This window comes from Sceloporus undulatus, chromosome 3 (genome assembly GCF_019175285.1).
Source record: "Sceloporus undulatus isolate JIND9_A2432 ecotype Alabama chromosome 3, SceUnd_v1.1, whole genome shotgun sequence".
In the NCBI taxonomy this organism is placed as follows: domain Eukaryota; kingdom Metazoa; phylum Chordata; class Lepidosauria; order Squamata; family Phrynosomatidae; genus Sceloporus; species Sceloporus undulatus.
The window spans coordinates 252411897-252435340 of record NC_056524.1 but is presented as its reverse complement, the minus strand read 5'-3'; the positions used below and the strand labels follow the sequence as shown (position 1 = coordinate 252435340).

General features: G+C 41.1%; 1 protein-coding gene across 2 annotated transcripts in view; it reads left to right on the top strand.

Moving 5' to 3' along the window:
- The window catches only part of WDR49 (WD repeat domain 49), a 178403-nt gene that overhangs the window by 147152 nt on the left and 7807 nt on the right, over positions 1 to 23444 (top strand). Inside the window, exons 19-20 of one of the 2 annotated variants that reach the window (XM_042456107.1) lie at positions 5861 to 6030; positions 7670 to 8073. In XM_042456107.1, the coding sequence (XP_042312041.1) occupies positions 5861 to 6006 (146 nt within the window). In that variant the 3' untranslated portion in view covers positions 6007 to 6030; positions 7670 to 8073. Of the gene's footprint in view, positions 1 to 5860; positions 6031 to 7669; positions 8074 to 23444 lie in introns of those variants that run through there. The other variant, XM_042456108.1, reaches the window with a different exon arrangement.

The window sequence follows — 23444 nt, the reverse complement described above, 5'->3', positions numbered from 1 at the left end:
TTCTGACTTGATGCAGGAAAAAAAAAACTCACTTCAAGCTAGATAACAAGAAGTAACTGAGAAATAGACAGCAACTCCCCTGAGAAACAAAAAGAGAATTAAATGGGAGCCTATGCTGATGATTCAGCATAGCCCGATGACAGCCCCCCCCCCACAGCTCCAAAAAGCAATTAAAAAAATTAAAATATAATCCTTTGGGGGGCTGGATCAATTCCCAATGAGCTTTCTTGACTAGCCAGGTGTATGATCTCAGTTGGCAAAATGCTGATTTTCCTCACCATCATTAATCTTGCTAGAGTGTTAGATCTCTCCCCTTTCCCCAGGAGTTTTAGATATAAAATGCTATTATTAAATTTATATGAAGTGCTTCAGAATTTTCTCATTAATCCTCTCAAAACTTCTGTTTTGGGCACTGGACAAGAGACAAAAACTAGGTAAGCTTTAATGTTAACTCTTCTGGTTGGAGAGTTTGGAACTGTTAAAAACTTTAGATGGATCTGGTTTTGTTAAGAAGGAGATAGACCCTGTATAGTAATAAAAATGAGAAAATCACCATACTTGAAAGACCTTGGTTTAGATTTCACATCACTGTATATTTTAGCTATCTCTGCTTAAAATAAAAATAAAAAGTTGTGGCAAACTCAACATTTAAGTGGGAAAGAATCAAATTTCTATGTTGAAGTTTTATTTCCTCTTCCAGTGATGATAAATGTTACACTCACACTTTATGCATGGTTGAATTCACATCACTTTTACAGCTCTATACAGATGGATGGATGAATGAAAGCCAGTGTTGTGCAGTAGTTTGCTTGCTGAACTAGGACTCTAGGATAACAGGGTTTTAAATCCTGCTCAGCCCTGTAAACACACTGGGTGACCTTGGACAAGTCACACACTCTCAGCCTCAAAGGAAACAATGGCAACCCCTCTCTGATCAAATATTGCCAAGAAAATGACATGACTTGTTCACCTCAGTAACCATAAATGAGAAGTGACCTGAAGGCAAATAAAAATAGCAAGGGATATGTGAGAATTTTTTTTTTTGGGGGGGGGTTATGAATTTGCCAAAATTTCTTAATTTTCAGAATAGAAATATTTTTTTTTAATGTAGGAGAAAAACACCTAGGGCTCGGTATGCTCAACTCTTAAACATCATAACCTAAAGGTACCAGATCCCATGTGGTCTTGGAAGCTAAGTAGGCACAGCCCTCTTAGTACTTAGATGGCAAACCACCAACAAATACCAGGTTCTGCAAGAAATGGCACACTACAGACTGTCCTTAAAGGACGATCTGGTGGCGGTGCCATTTGTGCTGCTGGCAAGCCACACCAGATATACCATGCGGCTTGGCAGCGGCAAGAAAAAGCAGCCGCAAAAAGCTGCTTCTTTTTGCGGCACACCAGTGATGCACTTGCAATGTCACCTGGGTGCTGTGACATGCAGACGCTAGGCATCCATTACATCAAAATGGCGGCACCTGTGTGAACAGGGCTTCGCCATTTTGTATGTACTCTGTACATACTAGGGTTGCGGGCGTCTAAAAGAGATGCCCTCAGGCAACCCTAGTACGTACAGAGTACGTACAAAATGGCCCGTCTGGAGAGGGCCAATATTTCAGAGGAAGGAACTGGCAAAACCACCTCTGAGTATTCCTTGTCTAAAAAAACGTCCTTTGACCAAGGTCAAAGAGGCAGAGACAGAGTCTGGAGGACTACTGGGAACAATGAGGTGAGGGAGAGGAGGAAGCACCAGATCTGGGCCAGAGGAACTTCATGGGAGATCAGGAGGAAGCCGAAGAACTAAAGGAGGGAAGACATGAGAGTGGAAGGGTAACAGATGAAGGGAAGAAAGGGGTGGAGAAACAACCAGACAACAAGGGGGAGGGATTACACAGAAAGGCAAACAGCTATTGGGCAGCGGCAGTAGTGGTGGGTGACACTGATGTTGAGGGAACAATAGTGACATCATGGCTAACACTTGTTTAAGACTGTGCACCGGGAGGTAATGGTTACCCTCCTTACATAACCCCCTCACCTAGAAAACCTTATGATGAGATATTCCAAATGAGACATAGGCAGGGTAGGAAAAGAATTATTTCATTTGAGATGTGGTGCTGGAGAAGAGTGCTGAGGTTATCATGGACAGCCAAGAAGTCAAAGAAATGGGTCCTAGAGCAGATCAAACCAGAAATCTCTCTGGAAGCTAAGATGACACAACTGATGCTGTCATACTTTAGTCACATCATGAGGAGGCATGACTCACTGGAAAAACAATAATGCTAGGTAAGAGAGAGAGAAGCAGAAAGAGAGGAAGCCCACCTGCTAGATGGATTAAGGAGGTCATGGGTATGAATCTGCAGGACCTGAGCAGAGCAGTGGAGCATGGGGAGTCTTGGAGATGTCTCATCTACAGGGTCACCATGGGTCAAAATTGACTTGAGGGTGGAAAACAACAACAAAGAAAAACCTATTAAATTTATGAGGTTGTCATAAGTTGATAGGCAACCTGAAGGCAGGCGTGCGTGCGTGCACACACACACACACTTGAATCCTTCTGTATTCAACGATGCTACTGCTATGCTAGAGTTGCCACATCTTTTTTCCTGACAGGCTTTTCATCTTTAATGATTAGAGGACATGGTGTCCTCTAGGTTGGAAATGGGTGCATAAGTTACTAGCCCAGGCAGATGCGTGAGAACTTCTTTTGAATATGAAACTGCCAACATTCACAAATTTCTTCATCTCTGAGATCTAGCAGGAGAAAATGACAGTGACAGTGTTTGACCATTAGGACCATTATAGTCTATAATGCTAGGAAATGTCTGCGCTAGCTCCCATAGATATAAATATATGAAACTGTGCAAGTGTAATTACTTTCTCATATGAAAATTGGAGACTATGGTTGCTTCTGCACTGCAGAAGTAGTGCAGTTTGACATTGATTTAATGCTATTGAATCCTAGGATTTGTAGTTTTTTGTGGCACCAGGGGTCTCTGACAGAGAAGACTACGGCCTGTTACAGACTGCCAAAATAAAGCTGCTTCCAGTCTCTTTGGAGATATGCTATTTAAATGATGCATGGGTCCTAAGAGTCCGGAGGTTGCGCCAAAGCCACACTCCATTCCTAAGCACTGGAGTGTAGCTTTGGTGCAACTTCCGGATTCTTAGGGTGCATGCATCATTTAAACAGCATACCTCCAAAGAGACCAGAAGCAGCTTTATTTTGGCAGTCTGTAACAGGCCTACATGTCTTAAAAAACGCTCTGCAAATCCCAAGATTCCATAACATTAAGCTATAGCAGGTAAAGCCATTGAGCCATTCAGTTAGCATCTGTGGCAGCAGCAGTGATTAAAGGATGATGGGGATATAAATTTTTATAATATTTCACACAAGTACCTTGAGGACAGCAAGGAGGTCCCAGCAGTTGGTTGACACATTACCAGGACAGGAGGAGGTCCTTACATTGGTGGCAGATGCAGGGACAAAGGAAACCCCCCCCCTCATTCTTAGTAGTAACAGTGAGATTTTTGGACTTCTTCACATTTGGTGGCAGCAGAGGTTTAGGCAGTCTCACACCTGGTGGAAAGGCAGTGGGTTAAGTAGTAAACCCCACAAAGATGCCTATCTATCCATCTATCTAGAGAGAGAGAGAGTGGGCACAGAGCTTTATGTCCAACTTGCAGCATCATTCCTGTTGTGGTCAGCAGCCCTGCTTCATTGTCCCATGGGCATTGGAAGGGGGTGTACACATGTATACAATGCATCCTTTAAGGGCGTTTTTTCAGAAGTTGTTGTGATCATGAGGATGAAAATTAAAGTGAGTATGGGGATGGAGATGGAAAATATGTTTAAAATTTGTGTGTGGGGAGGGAGGGTGATGAAAAGGGAGAGAAGGCCAAGTATCTTTGGGGAAGGATAAGCTTTCTCCCATCTCTACATGTTAGATTTATTCATTTAAATATGTCTGATCTGTTACAAAAATTCCTCAAGGCTATTAAGAGAATTTCCTACTTAAATTCCCTGGCCTTATTCATTTAAATATTTCCACCCCTTTCCAAAATTTCTTTAACTCAATAGAGAATATTTCCCAATTAAAGCAAAATCAATATCTGAAAATATAATAGATCTGCATGATCTATAGTCATTTGTTGCAATGTGATATCCTGGTTTTCTCTCTCCTCCTCCCACCCTTTGTCCTCAGTTCCTGCAAACTGATTCAAAAGTGCAAAATCAGTTTGCATTCAACTCCAGGTATGGGGATAGAGAGGACGAAAAAAGGAAGAAGGAGTAAGGATGAGGATATGGATAAGAAGGAGGCCAGTACAAATTACTGGGGCAGTCTGTAAGGTGCTCAGGACCTGACTATGGCTGCTTCCACACTGCAGAAATAATGCATTTTGACATCACTTTAACTGCCATCAGTCAATGCTATGGAATTCTGGGATCTGTAGTTTTGTGAGATATTTAGCTTTCCCTTTCAGAGAGCTCTGGTGCCACAACAAACTACAAATCTCGGGATTCCATAGCACTGAGCCAAAACATAGTGCCATCAAACTACATTATTTCTGTAGTGCTGATGCAGCCCTATCTTACCTATGTAACATAGGTAATTTTTTAAAAAAATTTAGTGATAGTAGGAACATCATATGCCAGCCGTGCTCACAAAGGACTGAACCCTTAGCAATTGGTATGCAGCAAAATGGCTTCAAATTGTCTATGAAATGTTGCATTGGTAGTAAGTGTAGCTGGCACCTGCTCATCCTGTTTATCTAGGGCCAGGAAACTGGGGTGGATAGGCTATGAGGTGCACCTACTTAAAGCCATCTCATATCTCTTTGAGAGTCTGAAGCTCTAATCTTGTGTGAACCTGGAAGTCTCATGAGATCCTCTCCTCTTGAGGCAGGCTTTATATAGGCCTGCCTCACAGGGGCCAGCCAATCTTTAGCTGGTCCGGCAGAAGAGATGACTGTCTTAATTGGTGTTTAAAAAACATGCCAACCCTAACTGGGAGAGGGCCCAAAATTTACACTGGGGGCCCACACTTGGTAGCCCTGGCTGCAACAGTGCTTTCAAGCAAGGTGGCGAACAACCATTCCTTTATGACAGTGAAACTGAAAGGGTGTTTTCAGTGATGGCTAGTGGCTTCCTTGTTAGTGGGAAGTTGTGGTAAATCTGCTCTGGGTTTTAGTTTGAAGGAACTACCCAAAGTGGTGAACCCTACCATCCTACACACACACACACTGGTACAGCATCTTGGATAGATTACAGTTGGCCCTCTGTATCCACAGATTCTTTATTCATGGATTCAAGCACCTATGGCTTGAAAATATTCCAAAGATATATACATTCCAAAAAGCAAACTTGATTTTGTCATTTTATATAAGGGACACCATTTTACTGGGCCATCATATTTAATGAAACTTGAGCATCCATTGATTTTGGTATTTACAAAGGGTTCTGGAACCAAACCCCAGCAGATACCAAGAGCCTACTGTATTTATAGCCCAGAGCACATTGTCTGCCCTACTGACATGGAAGTCACTACTAACTTGTGGGCACCATTTGGGCTGAAGATCTTTCTAACCATTGACAGTTGTTGGTGTTGAGGATCAATCCATAATCTTTTTCAAGCTGAACAGGCTGTTCAGTAGAGTGGGGCAATATGTTAGCAAGTATAAGCGAGATGGATGATTTACCAGTAAATGGCTTTTGTTTCTAGATTGCTTTCTTCATCTCACTAAGTTTCATATTCATCATAAGTCTTTTTTTATTTTACAGATGTGCCCAGTCATAATGAGAATTTGATGATGTTCTCTTCTCTCCCCCCCCCCCCCACTTTTTTTTTTTTAAATGCTGTAGCTCTGAAAGCTGCTTTTGATGAAAAGAACCTATTCCCCAAAGAAATTCTGGACCGGGGGAAAAAATCAAGGCAGCTCTGTGAAGAAATGTGTAACAAAGTTGTGGTAACAAATGAGGGAAAGCAAGTGAAGTTGAAAAGAAAATGAAGCAGGCTTGGCTTCAAAAGCAAGGTGGGTATGAAGAATACTACCTGGTGGTTGTGATATAATGAGGCAGAGTTTGGTCCAGAGATCACTGAAAATCTGGCAGGGGGCAAGGAAAGGATTGGGAAGAGAACTGTCAAAATGATAAAGGGGTCAAGAAGCTTAATCCTGTGAGGCAAAGATAAAGGACATTGGGGAGGTTTAGATAAAAGACTGCAAAAGGACACAATTGACTCGGAAGTTCTCTGACATGTCCCTTTGAAATGAGTAGAAGCTGCATATAGAGCAATATTTCCTCTCAATGGGGCTTGCATAAAGAGAAGTAATAAGATGAAGATATTTAAAAGGGCACCAGAACAAAGAGAAGGCAAGCAGCAATGGTTGCAAGGTAGGAGGTAGATGTAGGGTGTGTGTAGATTTACTCCCTATAGAGATTTTTCTTCCTGCTATTGAGAAGGCTCTATTTCATCCAGCTACCCTTTTGCTCCTCCACAACCTGGCTCAGAAGACATTGATCCAGGATTTAGGTGGCATAAAGCAACTCTGTGTGTGTGTGTGTGTGTGTGTGTGTGTGTGTGTGTGTGTGTAGACAGACAGACAGACAGACAGTTCTAGTATCTGGCATGAGTCTTTGCTCAAACATATATTCCAAGGATAGCTAACTTCAGAGTGTCTGCAGGTCAGTTATTTGTCCTGGGAATTCTCTGGAGTCTGTACAGTCTATTGTTGTTTTGAAACACTGAATTTTTTCTGATATTGAACAGGGCAGGTTGTCAGCCACTAAAAAGGTAATCTGCTGCTTCTGGAGAACCAATGTAGAATACAGAAAAAAAGGCAGTCTGGCAAAAGCCTTAAAAAGAACTTTGGATGCTACATGCATTTTGCTCACTTCTGATTTATTCATAACTACCCTTAAACAACAGCAATAACAATATTAATCTAATCTGGGCACTTGAAACAGTGCTGTGGTACACCCTCCAGCTGTTCCGAGTTGACAGTCCAGGTTAATCCATTTTTTTATCTGCTTTTGAAATGTCCCACTTTCTTTCTTCACCTTCCACTTTCCCTCTTTGTCTTCAGCTTACTTTATCTGCTGCAAGCAGAGTTCAAAGTGGAAAAACCATTTCTGCTCAGGTAACTCAGTAGGGGAGAGAGGAGACGAGGGGCAGAATCTTGTCCTTTCCTGTAAACTCAGGAAAAAAGCAAATTGATGCAATGTCTTCTAATTTGTGAGTCCATTAACAGTTTCTGACATATTGACCACTGTAGGGATGGAAAGAATATTAAGAAAATGTTCAGAAAATGTGGGAACACATGTTTTTTGAGTATTGAGAAACTGTGAGAAGAAGAATCCTGGATTCAGTTTGAGATGTATTCTGCACAAATGTTTTGCAAAAAAATAAATGAAAAAAATCAGAATTTTCTGTGTAGGAAACAGGCTTTTCTGTGTGGAAGACAATATGCTGTTTTCTATGCAAATTAACTATGTGTAATTTTTACATAGAATAAATACCCAATTACAGCATTAATTGGAAATCAACATTTCTATGCAGAAATATTAATTTCAGTGTAGAAATGATGCAAAAAATAAATAAATGCCATTACCGATGCAAATCAACCACGTGTGAATTTTACACAGGAAAAATCCCCCTTTTTTCCCATGCAGAAACAGCTGTTTGCTGTTAGAAAATGACAAAATGCCATGTGGGATTTGTCTCACAGATTAAGTTCCAAATTTCAAATAACCTTCAAAAGCTGCATGGTTTTCCATTGACTCTCATTCAGCAAGAAGCAAAAATGCTGACATTACTTATTGCTACCTTCAAAATGAAAAAACAGTGAAGAATTACATCCCTAGACCACACTCTGATGTTACTTGCCAGGAATCCTGGTTCTGATCTGTGAAACATTGGAAGAATGGCTTCCTCATTGTCACAGGGCCTATCATTCAGCACTTTACACAGCAAGGAAGGAGGAACAACTGGGTGTTCCTGAATGCTGATTTTCAAGGAAGAGTGCATATCGAGAGAGAAAAAGGTTTGAATGTGTGATCATAATAAAATCATTACTTTAATTATGTGAACACACAGGCTACATTGGTATGTTTTTCCCCTATATGTATGTATGTATGTATGTATGTATGTATGTATGCATTTGTTCAATTGGTTTCATATACAAACCACTAAGATATCACCTAAGTGTCTTATAATGAAAGAGAAGTGATACATAAAAGATAAATCCATACATCTAAATAGAGCATAAAACATAGCAACAGGGAATTAAACTATATAATAAAGCCAGTGGTGCAAGTTAGATCATTTTAGATTCTGGACTTAATGGTTGTAGTCCTTCCATCCCTATTTGAATGCTAATAAGTGCTGCTTCAAAATGTAGTCCTGGTGCAGTCCTTTTGCATTTGGTTCTGCTATTTAGGCTCTTGAATAGGGTCCAAGCTTTTATCCCAAAGTCCTACCTTGATGATATCATTCACAGTAGTGTCAGAAATTTCTCATATTTTAAAACTCAAAAAATGTCAGAAGATAGATCACAAAAAGAATAAAAAAACTGAACATGAAAAAAGTAACTCTCTATCTCCAGCCAACTCTTTCACCTACAAGATCAACAACTGATAAAACCTTGACACTTTGCTATGTGAATGTTTCCCTGGCAGGCTGTGGTCCAAGTGGGAAGAGGCCTCATTCCACAATGGCTATATTACCCCCACATCACCTGCTCAGAATATAGACCACCATTGAATTCTTTGCTATGGAACTAAAGAAGATTCTGGAGTGTATTTTCAAATTCAGTCAATGCATATGAAGCCCTGGCCAGGCCTTCTTGGTATTCCTGTAGCTCTGTGCAAATTGAACAAATCCCAGGAAAGTGGAAGGGCTGTTGCTTATTGACAGAACATCTGCTTTGCATTCAAAAGGTCCTAGGCAATTTTTGATATCTCCAGGTAGGGCAGGGAGAGAACCTCTGGGGAGCTGCTGCTTGTCATTGTAGATATGGGAACCAGATGTTTGATTAACACCCCCAGCATCCTTTGCTATGCTGCTTTGTGTTTGCTAATAGGAGTTGTGCTCAACATCTGAAAATACACACATGATTTTCCAACTATGCTGTAGAGAATATAGAGCTAGATAGATCAATTATCTGTGTGTATATAATGAAACTTCCCATGTTTCTAACACATTCATTTCTTCCCTGTTGCTCTACAACGGGGATCTTTCATTGTGATTGATAAACAGTGTCTACTGGGGAAACTTGTACTTCATTATTGCCATGCTCATGGAATCCTAGAATCATGGAATTATAGAGCTGGAAGAGACCTCAAGGGGCATGACATCCAATCCCCTGCCAGACAGGAACATACAATCAAAGCACTCTTGGCAGATGGCCATCTGTTTAAAAACCTTCAAAGGAGACTCCACCACAGTCTGAGGAAGCATATTCCACTGTCAACGAGTTATTTACTGTCAGGAACAGGAAGTTCTTCCTAATGTTGAAAAACTCTTTTCTTGTAGTTTGAATCTGCTGCCCCAGGTCCTATTTTCTAGGGCTGCAGAAAACAAACTTGCTCTGTCTTCAGTATGACATCCTTTCAATATTTAAACATGGCCATCATATCACCTCTTAACCTTAATCTTCTCTTCTTCAGGCTAATCATACCCAGCTCCCTAACTCACTTTTTATAGGACATGGTTTCCAGAACTTTACCCATTTTAGTTGCCTTCCTCTGGCCACACTCCAGCTCATCAACAATCTTGTGTGAATTGTGGTGCCCACATCTGGACAAAGTATTCCACTAGGATTTTCTCCAGAATGCAGGGAGAAAATCTCAAAAGCCATCACTGTTGCTTCCAAACCAAATGTAATCCCTGCATAAGTAGGGATCTAACACTATGGGATCCCTGCTTGAGAGCTCTAATGTGCAACCTCCCACAGTAGAGCTAGTTGATGTGTCACAGTAGAGCTATTCTGATCTAATGAGCATCCAGAGTTTCTGGGAGAAAATTTGAGATCTCCTTTAAGAACCATTTAAGTCTTCCCTTGTTTAGTTTGTGTGCATGTACAGATAGTGTTCAAATGAGACAAAGAGATGTAGGGGGAGTGTACTCTTGAGCTGCAGAATTTATGTTTGCATTGCAGATCAAGGGAAATGCAAGTAAACATTAAAGCTCAGTCATGAAAATGCCATCAGCGATGGTGGTCACCAAAAGAAAAACATTGACCCGTGTTATTTTCACCATTTTGATCACACTTAATTGATCACACCACTCTAAATTAAACAAAATAAGAGGGAATTAAAACTAAAACTACAAAGCTCTGAAATAACGAACACATTGAGATCATAAGAAAAACTCACATTATCTGTGTCAGAATGTTAACAGTTCTTTAATACAAACAGAGTATACAAACAAAAGAACAAAATGGATCATTATGTTTTAATAGCAAATAAGAAAATATTTTTAAAATAATGATAGGGTGTGTTATTAAGATATACTCAAAATGCATAAATTTACCCTAACTTACAATAATTCAAAAAAACAAACATTTCAGTTGGTATCCTCTAGGAAGGATTATGATTGGATTTAGCCCAATTAATACAAAAACAGCAGCAGTCAGGCAAAAATCATGTTATATCATCTTCAAAAGGGATATTATGAAAACAGGGCATTAAAAAGTTAAAATACATAAAATCATCACTAAAAATACCCTTAATAAACACTGTTTAAACACATAAACATAGAAAACATTAAAATAATCCATTATAAATTAATATTCTAATTTAAAATTCATAGTTTAAAATCCATTGGGTAGGCCTGCCAGAAGAGATGCTGTTGGACTCAGCACGTTCCCCACATTGCAGTAATTTAAAGCATCAGTTGAGCCTTTACAAATATGGTTTAGGTGACCAATGAAAGGGAGCAGGCAAAGTTACCAAATGAATGCTAATATAAGTGTTCCAGGTGTGAACTGTTTCCAATCTCTCACTCTCTGCAATGCTAGAAATTTGGGGACTAAAGGAAGATTTTGTGGAGTGGACGCAGATTTCTTATCTGAAGAACAGTATCCTTTTTTTGCCCTCCTCCCCATTACACTCCTGCACCAGTCTGTGCATTTCTGTGATCACTAGGGAGGAGATAACCAATAGCTTTTTATGGAATGATCCATCACCCTGCATCACCAAATTAGATGATGCTAAGGCTCACCCCAATATCTAATCAATGGCTAATGATGATGGGAAATTCCTGGGCACCAAACTATCTGCAGTTTTACAGATGAATAAAAAGAATTGTCACTCTTCTGGTAGACAGCTAGAGCATTTCCAATTTCTATGCATGGGTATAAAGACTGGACAGTGAATAAAACTAGCAAGAAGAAAACCAACCCGCTTGAAATGTGATCCTGAAGAAGAGTTATAGGGATCTCAAGGACTGCTAAAAGGATGAATGAATAGGTCTTAGAGCAAATCAAGCCAGAACTCTCACTAGAAGCAAAGATGATTAAACTGAGGTTGTCATACTTTGGCCATATCATGACATGGTATGATTCACTGGAGAAAATGATAATTCTAGGTTAAATAGAAAGCAGTAGAGAAGAGGAAGAATGCATCACAGATAGATCAATTCTCTCAAGGAAACTTCAGAGCTGAGTCTGTAAGACCTGATTGGTGTCACGTTTGAGCTTCGCTGTCTTCAAACTGGTGTTTCTGACCAATGGCAGCAGATGCCCCATGGAGAGACACTAGCATAGATCTCTACTGCACAGGCAGTGTACAGGATCTTGGCTATGGACATGCCAGTCATGAGTAGTGATTTATCAAGATGTTGGCTAATGCTACAGCTGACTTCAACCACTGCTTTCTATTCTTTCATTGTTTGTTAAGGAACATGTAGCTTGGGGACAAGTTTCATTTTCATGAACAAAGAGTCTTATGGGCTAGATTAGGACTGTGAGCTGGAGTTTTATTATGGCTTCATTGAACAGCCCCAGATGTTTTTGCTTCATGATCATCCTCTTCAGATAAGGTGAGCTGATGGACTGCTGGAAGCAACATCAGGGTTGCTTGTCAAACATATTCCTTCCAGTTCTGGTACCTTGGCTTAGATGCTGGTGTTTTCTGACAATAGATATTTCTGACTATCTTTCAATGTATCCCTTTATCTAGTTTGTTCTATTTGGCTCTGAATAGACTTTCTTGACTTCTTGACCTTTGGACTATATAGATTCATAACTCCTGGTAATGTCAGTAAGCATCAACACAGCTGCACTGAGTATGTGCTTCAAATAAAAAGCACACACATTAAGACTAACAACAAAAAATATATATCTACACAATTTCCAAGGCAGTAATGTGACCCTGAAGGTCCCCCATCATTCCTTGAAGACTAGAGAAGAGGGGTTGCACCCTGAGATCTGGGGATCCTAACCTGAAAACACCCAATTGCAGCTGATTTCAGAAGATATGCAAGCTCAGGCTTAAGTTAATACTTGAATGAGAAATCATCAGAAGATATTTGGGATGTCTAGGCTGGGCTAAGAAAAAAAAATTCTATTGGCAACCCTGGAGAGCCACTGCTGGTCAGAGTCAACAGCACTGAGCTAGATGGACTGATGTATCTGACTCTGTAAGGCAGTTTCTTATGTTCCTATCATTTCAAGGAAACTAAGGGAATTGTCTAAGCACTGTACTATGTTTCTCTGATGTAATGTACTACCAAAATGATCAAGTGTACATCTAAGCTTGTAAAGTGAATGCAAGAAATAGATTTTTTGAAAAACTGCCTCATGCATCTTTTACAACTGCTGGTGTGTCTGTGGTTGGCTGCTATGTTTGAGTGTCCACTCAGTAGCAAATCCAGATTTCCTGCTGAATAAAATGTCAGATGGCTTTCCAGGCTGAAGAGATTGCACCTTCAAGCTTTTTCTCATTTGAAAACTATTTAATGTATGATACAGACTAATATCTAATTCATTGCTCTTTTAAATCACTCAACCCAAGGATTGTAAGAACTTGTTTCACCACCTGAATACCTTAAGCTTGATTAATGATATGAAATAAAGTCCTCACTTTGGTCCTTTGAAAATAAATGATTGCATTACAGGAAAATTATATCAAACATGATCTCAGATGCAATTTTCATGTACCTATGAGAAAGCCCTTGGAATCTGGTCTATTTTCCAAGTCACAACAACATAAAGACTAATTCTATACAATCATTTGGCTTTTATGTGATTTTCAAGACTCCTGGGCTACTTTATGTAAGTAATCACAATATATTTAGGTTTAATCAGGCATTAACTGCTACCTTTTTAAAAAATGTCATTTCAATGCCAGATTTCTCTCTCCCCCTTTGTACAATCTGTGTGAAACACTACCCGATATGTCTTAAAACAGAGATGTTAAAGTTATGTGCACTCTTCCTGATTAGACTGAATGGTACAAATATGGGGTAGCTATGCTGACCATATGAAAAAATACAGTGGTGGTGGTGGTGGTGGTGGTGGTGATGATGATGATGATGATGATGATGATGATGATGATGGGGATCCAAGGCAACTTATATACAAAAGTTAACAGAGAAATAAACATATTAAAATTATTATTTAATATTGTTAAACCATAGAATTAAAACCTTTTCATGCAGATCCACTGAAAGATGAAAGATAAAAATCAACAGAACAACAGCAGAAAGAAATTGGGATATTTTAAAAGCAGCAGAAAAAGATGGCAGAAGATTAATCTGGGACTGTCCCTGACAACTTTGTACAATGGGGGGGGGGGGGGACAATGTGGGGGGGGGGGCGGTATGGTCTCATCAAGCCTGCCTACAATGACCTGAACCCACTGAGAACCACAGAAAAAATTTTTCTCCATTTATAATAATAATTTTAAAACCTTTTGAAAACTCAAGTCTTTTCTATCAACTGGGAAACTCACATGGTGCTTTGTAGGAAGAATCATAGAATCATAGAGTTGGAAGAGACCACACGGGCCATCCAGTCTAACCCCCTGCCATGCAGAAATCCAAATCAAAGCATCCCCAACAGATGGCCATCTAGCTCTGTTTAAGACCTCCAAGGAAGGAGACTCCACTACACTCCGGGGAGTGTGTTCCACTGTCGAACAGCCCTTACGTCAGGAATTCTTCCTGATGTTGAGATGGAATCTCTTTTCCTGTAGCTTGCATCCATTGTTCCGGTCTGTTCTCTGGACAGCAGAAAACAAGCTTGCTCCCTCCTCAATATGACATCCTTTCAAATATTTAAACAGGGCTATCATATGACCTCTTAACCTTCTTTCTCCAGGCTAAACATCCCCAGCTCCCTGAGCCGTTCCTCATAGGACATGGTTTCCAGACCTTCACCATTTTAGTCACCCTCCTCTGGACACGCTCCAGTTTCTCAATATCCTTTTTGAATTGTGGTGAGAGTGGCAAATTCCTCAGGAAGTTTCTTGTTATGTCTGTCAAGAATTATTTAGGTGCCAGACAGAAAGTTAATGGCATTTTGATTGCTCCACCCAAATTTCTTCCTGCTCCCCCAAATTTCTCAGGGCAGTCGTGAATTTGCCATCACGGAGATAGTGGATCCTCACTTTAGTTAACCACTGGTCCAATTTGAATGAGCTCTGCTGGTCACTTTCTGTCCAGAAATTGGCACTGCAAAACTCCGGATCAATTGGTGTATCGTGGAAGAAATAGAAGTATAATAATAATACCTCAAGGTGGTCTCAGACTTAGCGTGGAACAGTCCTGGAGTAGAGCACTGGCAAAAAATGCATCTAGGAATGAGTGAAGATGCCAGCCACGATGCTGGTGAAACATCAGAAAGAAACCCTTATAGAGTGCCACTAGCCTGAAAATCCCTCAAAAAACTATGGATGCCAGCCATGAAAGCTTTCAACTTCACATGAAGATGGAAAGCTTGCCTGTAACAATATAGATGCACAGGAAGGCTGTGACGAAAAAGATACAGAGCTTGGAACTTGCTAGGCACCATGGTTACTGGTGTGTAGTTCCTTTCCCCAACAACAATGGTATAACTACATTGCATTGTGAATGTACTTATTAAGGAATGACTCTGATTGTTCTGCCGTGTGACTCTAATTTTTGTTAGTTTATATTTACATGAGGGTGATTTTTCTAAAACTCAGGGAACAATATCATCACATGGTCTTGTTATCTGATATGCTTTGTGTGTTGTTCTGTTGTGAGTGTTGAAACAAAGACAAAATGGACAGGAGAAGAGTATGTTTTCTACTAAGGCTGTCAGCTTGTGCATTCAAAAGTCTTTAGAGACTTGGAAAGTTACTTTTCAAAAGTATTAGCTACAGGCATCATTCCGAGGATCTCCAAAGTACTTAGTACCCGTTACAGTTAGATTTTTAAAAGTTAACTTTCTCAAAAGTAATTAAAATAAGTGGTTTTTAAAACTCTAAAACCCCTGTAACTAATCCCTTTTGAAAACTAACTTCCAAATCTACTAATTCATTTAACTTTAAAATACTAATTTCATTTTAACTCTTTTGTGTGAGAAAAGTTGCTGGAAATTAAAATGAAAGGAAGTAGAAATTATTTATTTGTGGAAGAGGAGGTGAGTCGTCTTGGCTGTCATTTGCTGGCCATTGATGGGTGGATGTCTCAGTAGTCTCTCTCTCTCTCTCTCTCTCTTTCTATCCATCCATCCCTGTAGGCAAAGGGTAGCTTGATGGTAGTAAGACAAGTTCTTGTCTGCAGGTTTACAATCCAAATTTAAGAGATGGCATGTGTTACTGAGTTTGTTTTTATATAATTTTGGGTGCCAAGCAAAAAAATCATGACCCTGACTGATCCCATCGCAAGCCGCCATTACCTAAAGCGAGCTGCCACGTAGTCAGCCAGCCCTGCTAGGCATGGTCAAGGAATAGGTAGATTTAAACCTAAAGAAACCAGTTTTGGGAGTTGCCCTACAAGTTTGCAGGCAGCCCAAAGAGAGAGGACAAAGAAGCAGCCTCTCTCCTAATGAGCAAGTGATTGTCTTAAACAGCTCTGCCATCCAGGTATTGTCTTCCCTGAAAGTGTCAGACCTCTCCTTTGTTATCCATTGTGTAGTTTCAGCTTAGACAAAAGATAGCCACAAGTCCTTTGTTCGCCAGGCTGCCATAGCTGAGGATATGTTTCGCAGTATAAATAGGACTGAGATTTCTGCCCTCATTGGGGTGTTGAGCTGAAATTCCAAACCTCAAAACCTTGCTTGCTGAGCTGCTGCTCCAGGCTTGAGTTCTCTGAGCCTTGGGCTCCGCTGAAATCATTGAGCTAAGCCATGCTCACTGTCTCTCGGGCCTCTAAGTTAGCTTTGCCCGCTGGAACTCAGCTCCTAGCCCCCGCGGTCGCCACTTGTTTTCCCCATTCTCGCGGCCATGTTTCACCATCCCCCATCACTCACATCCGTCGCATTGGAGAAGACTCCAAGGTAAATATTTCAACGGTGCCTCTATCCTTTCTCTTACTCCCAAACTCTCCCCCTCCCGCTTTAGCATTGAATGTGTGTGTGCATGTGTATCCCTTTGTTGTGTGGCTTTATTTATATTTTAATTGCAACTCATTGTATTGGAGCCTCTGTTTCTTGGGGTTGGACTAGATGACCTCTAGTTACACATAGGGACACGATCCGCTGCGTGCGTTGTTAGGACACGCCTCTCATAATTTGAGCTAATTAAATTCCCTAATTCGATCCTTCCTAACATATGCAAGAAAATGGGGTTTTTGGGGAAGGAGGAAAGGAAAAAAAAAACAATTTCTTGTTCATATGATTATAATAAGATTATAGTGCTACTTATGTGCAGCATTTGGGTCCAGGCATGATGGCGAGATGCCCCGTGTTATTTGTTTTCCTTGTGGGCAATTTGGAAGCTGGAGATCAGAATTTCATCAGCATTCGGGTTCCAGGGTGATTGGTTTCTAAAGAGAAAGAAAGCTGGGCTAACATGTTAATCACTGTGACAGATGAAATCAATCTATAGCCCACTTTCTGCTACTAACTGTTTTGGGGAGGATGGGCTGCAGTTGCTAAGTAATGAGGGAAAAACACTCAATATATACATAGAGAGATGCTGTTATCACCATTCTTCCTGAATATTTTTCCCCCTATGGATTCACTGGCTGGTCTAGACTAGTGTCTTCTAGCTGTAGCTCCTCATCTTCCTCATCTGTAAATAAGGTCAATACCTGCAGGGACTGAGCAGCAGTGTTGCCAATTTCCAGGAAATTCCCGGTTTCCAGGTATAAAAGCCTTTCCAGGTAATTCCGGGTATAAAAAATCTATGGGGAATTTCCAGTGAATTAAACCTTCCCATTGGGTATTAAAAGCCCTTCCATTTATGGGGAATTATTTCACTTCCCACCCCCAAGATGGCCAAAAATGCCTTTCCCGCCCCAAAAATGGCTGACCAGAATCCCCGCCCCCAATTGCCTTCCTTAGTGCTTTGCAGCCCTTTGACCTAGATGGTCCCGCCCTGACCCAGATGCCCCCCCCTGATCCAGATGCCCCGGGGAATTTGGGGGCATTCAGGGATTTTCAGGGGATTTCCTTTGATTGGTAACACTGTGAGCAGACAGACAGGAAAAGCAGGGCATAACATTTCCCCCCAAATCAGTTGGAAACCCTGATGTCTACAGGGCTTCCTAAGCTGGGCCAAATAGCCACAGGCAATCTGCACCCCTCTTGGTGCCCCCCCTCCTGCATGCACACAATCATAAAAATACACCACCTGAGACTGGAATTACCTCCTCCTTCCACCCAGCTGCTATCCCATTGGATGCCCCGTGTGAACACACAGTCACGAGTGTACACTGCCATACAGTGCATTGGGAACCCGTGACCATGGGCAAAGCACAATCATGGAGCCCTCCTTCCCCCAATACATGATGACTCCCTCCCCTTCACCCTATGCCCACCATGTTAGACTGTCTGGTTTGTGTTGTCTTAATTACATCCATTTCATTATCGAGACTTGCCAGTTTGTCGTACGTTCGCATCATGGGGTGTGTGATAGATCAATGGTGTAATGGACTGATAGTGCAGCTGGCACTCATGCGTCTGTTGATGTTAAACCAAATAAAACAAACATATGGGGAATGGCTCTGGTGGCTGCATCTTACCAGTCCCAGAGTGCATGCTCCAGACTGCTCCGTACACCATTAATATTTTCCATTTCTGTACTCACAACCATGCTGCTTATAGTGCGATGATGCACATTTTTCACACTGAGAGATTGAGTATCAGAACTTTTTTGCTCCGGGTTTTAGATCCAGAGCATGGCTTTGTGTCATTTCCACCTGGTTTCCCGTCATACGTTCTGGACAGGTTGGCTTCCAGTTGATTTGAATTCGCTTTGTTTGCCAGCGTAGACAACCCCAGAGAGTACAATATTTCTTAACCTGTCCATGTACATTATGCTTTGACTCTACACACCCACCCACTAATTCATAGCAGTTTCCTGCTTCAATAAAAAAGTCATTGAGCCATTAGATTAGTCAACATGCCCTCCACTCCTGCTCTTAATTGAACATGGCTTGCTTCACATTCAGTCTCAGCCTGTTCTGTGCTTGAGAGCTCTGGTATTATGCCAAATAAATAATACCTTATACACAATCTCTGCTCTGGTACATTTATATTATATCTGTTTACATTACAATATTTATTTACAATTTTCATTCTTTTTTTCCTTCAGAATCCTTATTTGTTTCCTAACTGAACCAGATTTCTCTCTCTTCTTCATCTCACTCCAATTTTTAAAATAACAACTCAAAAAAGAATGACTATGGATGAATTGTAGTATGTTTGTTGTTTTTAACCTGATTCCCCCATGCCCCACCGTTTAATATTTTACTGTATTTTAGGAAACAGCATTTTTGTAAGATTAATATTTCTGCATGGGAAATCCTCACCCCTCAAGTGGTGCTGGGAGGCAATTGAATGGGACGCCCACCCCTTCCGCCCCCGCGCGCGCCGGCGGCTTTGAGTGCCTATGCTCAAAGCCGCCTATAAAAAGACCGCGTATGCGGAGGCGCCACTGTACTTATATTGCCATTGCTATAGATGTTGAATATGAACGTAACAGATAAATACCGCTTCCAAATAGTGGCAGTCCAAAATGGGGCCGAAACATAATCTTAAAACAAGGGCAACTGTCAGAGGTTAAGGACCAAGGCTTTGTGGGAGGCTCATAACCCTTCCAGTGTCCTCAAACCTCCACAATTTTTTTTAAAAAATTAGTTCCAAATGTCCTCCCAGCACCACTGAGGGGTGAGGATTCCCATGCAGAAATATTAATTCTTACAAAAATGCTGTTTCCTATACAAATCACCATATGTGATTTATGCAAAATAAATCCCTAATTGCAGCTTTTGTGCAGAAAACAGCATTCTGTGAATGAATTATATATCTGGTTGTTTTTTTAAAAAAAATCATGCAGAAAAGGCTTTTCCCTCTGCAAAAATGTTGATTTTTTTGCTGATAATTACATGGGATTTTTTTCACAGGATTAGGCCTTATACGCCTGTGGGTGGAGTTAGGGCACTAGTCTACACGGCATGCGCCATCATGGTGCGACTCCCGCGCTGAATCTACACAATGCAGTGCCCAAGGGGCATCATAAAGCCATACTGCTGTGGCTTGGTGCCGCGCACAAGGCCCATTGGAAACAATGGGGCTCGAGCATAGGCGGGATTTTTTTATACATGAGGGATCCGGATGGATCCCCCGCGTATAATAAGGTTCCCCTGTACATTTTCGTATTGCTTATCATTGAACTAGCACTCCCTAAGCAGTTTACAGTGTGTGTAAGCCATTGCCTCAACAAGCTGGGTACTACTTTTAACAAACCTCCGAAAGGAGGAAGGCTGAGTGGACTACCTGGAGCCCTGCCTGGGATTGATTCACAACCTTGTGGCTGCAGTACCACTGCAACACCACGGCTCCTTAAGACTGAGTTGTTCTGTAGTGTATATATGGCTGCTTTTATCTTGCCCATTTTATTGTCATATTGTCATCCTACTGTTAGTTTAAAGCCACCCAACTCAAACTTTTTAGAACAGACCACATTCACCTGGGCATCTTTCTTTCAATTAGTATGATGCTTCATGTTAACAAATGTCTTCCTTCATTAACTGAGTGTATTTTTTGTTTTTCTAGGTTCAGATTTTACACAGCATTGATGGAAACTGGAAATGAAAATAAATTAGAACCATTAACAAAAGCAAAGGTCCAGAGAGAGTGTTAAAATCTGAATTTGGATCCATTGGCAACGTCGAATACTAATTTCATTTTGTTTCTTACATTTTTTAATGTACAGAGACTCCAATTTGGAGACACAGAAATATCTCTATATTTGATCTGCTAGCAGGCTTCTGTGAAAAATGCCACACCAACAGGCCCAATTGCACATTCAAGCCCTAAATGTCATTTCTTGTACTTGAGAAAAAAAACTGAAGTTGGGGACTGTTTTTGAATAAGATTTTGTTATGATAAACAAAAATCCCGTAAAATATTGATGTTGTGTTTCTCCCATTATGAATATTAATTATTTTGAAACATAAATACTCAGAAATGCAAGTGACTGCTCCTCGATCATTGTGTTCAGAGATTTAGTCAAATGTGTGAGTTTACGCACTGTCTGGCATATGGAGTGGGCAACTTCAGGCCCTGGAAACAAATCCAGATCTTGTGGGGCACCCAATTTGGCACACACCCTCACCCATGATACCATCCTTTGCTGGTTTTTAACTTTTCTATGGGGCCTGTTCCATACTCTCTAACTGTCTTGACATGGCAGGAACAGCCCTGATTAATCTTCTGTTATCCTGCATTTTCAGTAGCTTTTAAATGTTCTGTTTTCTCTCTCTTCTGCTTTGTCCTCGCTTACTTCAGTTGCTTCAAACTGAGTTCCAAGTGGAAAAGTAGTTTGATTTACTAACTCAGAAGGGGAGAGGAGGAAGCAGAATCTTGCCCTGTTCAATAAACCAGGCAAAAACTGCTGCAACCCTCTCCTAACTTGTGTGTTCTCTCATTAATAAACTTTCCCCATCTTGAATACTTGCTTGGCCACATGTGTCCTAGTTTTTAATCTGTGAAACACTGGGGTTATGTCTTCTAAAGGCTAACTTGCCCCTTTAGAAGACCTGGGCTGAATATGCTGATATTTTTGTCCCCATCCTTTTGCTTTTGACCTGTCCAGGAGCCAAGACATCTCTGAAAATGAATTTGGCAATCTAACTGAGGCGGTTGTACAGACTGCCCCTTTGGGCGTCCTGCACCCACCCCTTTCCCCAATGGATCGGGGCCTCACTGCCCAGTGCAGCCCTGAGGCCCTGTCCGCTGCTTTTCCAGGCCGCTTCCCTGCGGCCTGGAAAGGGATGTCCTTGGGGTTTCTGCCCCAAGGACACCCCCCAACAGTGCCTGGGAAAGGGAGAAAGGGGCCACTCGGACCCTTCTCCTTGGTGGTGCTGGCGCAGCCCTGTAAGGCTGCGCCAGCGACACAAATGACGAAGGAGCTTCAGCAGTGCGAAGATATCATGTCCCTGCTGCCCCATTTGGAGCAGTGCAGCTGTGACGTAATAGTGTGCCCATCTAGAAAGGGCACCTCCATTACAAAGTATAGGGTTGCGGGGCGTCTGGAAAGGATGCCCAAGCAACCTAGTACGCCTGCGGCAGTGCAAAGCGCCGGCTGTTACAGCGCCTGAAATTCGTTCCTCAACCTTTGGTTATGAGCTTGTTTGCAGTCAAAATCCTGATCTCCCCTGTCTGCTTTTGTCCTTTCAATGTTCAGTGTAAACCTTTGAAATGAAATTTTTGGGTGTGCACGCTGAACACTTGAAGGCCAGCATTATGTTTATGACGTATGCAGGCATGAATTGCACTATGCATGCAGAGTAGTTTTTTCCCTTTTTGGACAATATGCAACAGTTGAATTCAACACGACAGTGTATAAACTGATTTGCAAACGTGGGACTATTGGATGCATAGTACCTTAAAGACTGAGCTAGTTGTGAATGTGCTTACTTCTATGCTTCTACTTTGTGCACTGCATATTGCAACTGTACATGGGTAGTCAGCAATTCACATTGTCCACTATCCCTATACATTGTTCTGTGTTGGTATTCACTATAGAATCTGTGTAATGTAACACACCAAATGGATATTAATGTCTGCAGAAATAATGTAGACTTTCTGACTTAGAGTGTAGCTACATTACATAGTTACAGCTGTTTGATGCTACTTTAACTGTTATGCCTGCATCCTATGGAGTCATGTGAGGTTAGTTTGTGAGGTTCTTAACATTTTCTGCTAGAGTATACTAGTGCTGTAAGCCATTGAAGTTAAGTTTCATTTTCTTTGTGTGATGTTTTTAAATTTGGAACACTCTTATAAAAAATAAACTAATATTAGCCCACACTCTGCAACAGGATAAATAAAGGAGGAAGTCATTCCCCATATAGCAAGGCTGCATTGTAGCCGCCTGACCGATAGTCGTTAAAAATGAGAAGCCTGTTAGGAGGGGAAAGAGAGGGAGGTCCTAGTTTAATATGACTTTTAAGATCTAAACTCTCAAAAACCCTCTGGCTGGTATGAGTTATTGTCATTTTTTTTCTTTCTCCATTTTTAAAAACACAATTTCAGTATAGGAGATACGTATGGCATAGTGGCTTGAGTATGACTCTGGAGACCAGGATTTGATTCCCAGTTCACCCTGAAACCCACTGGGCAACTCACATGCTCTCAGCCTTGGAGGGTTAATGCCAAACCCTCTTCCGAAAACTGTTGCCAAGAAAACCCAGGATGAACTCCTTACACAAACCTAGCAGGAATGGATAATCCCACTTAATAAACAAAAGGGCGGATCCACACAGTTCAAGATACAGACCAGAATCCTTTGGAAAGATTATTACGCCATAAATCCTGGTTAAGTTAGCAATTGTGCTATTTAGGCACTTGTGTAAGGAGATATCCAGCCCACTTTTACAAGACATATCCACGTCTTCCTGCAATTAAATGACATGTGGGCCACATCTCTCTTGATCTACATAACTTCTACCTATCTTCTGATATCTCTTGCATGTATTTTCTTGGTGGAGCTTTATGCTCCCCGTTTTAAAAGAAGCTCTCCAGCTTTTATCTTTTGTATTTGGAGATGGAAACACAATCCATTTTGAACAATGACTCTCTCAGAATCTTTCCGTCTTATGCTGTCTGAGGGATTCCAGGAGGTGTAGTCAAACAAAACCCCTACTTTCCCAAACTTTGGTTATTATTACTCGGAGAAATCTACAGATAGAACTTACCTAGTGCTCCTGAAGCATGATGTTGGCTTCAGAGTGGGGTAAGCATGAATTCACGAAGGCCCTTTATCTTTTTCCACCATGCTTGGATCCGGACCAACATCTTTGCATAAC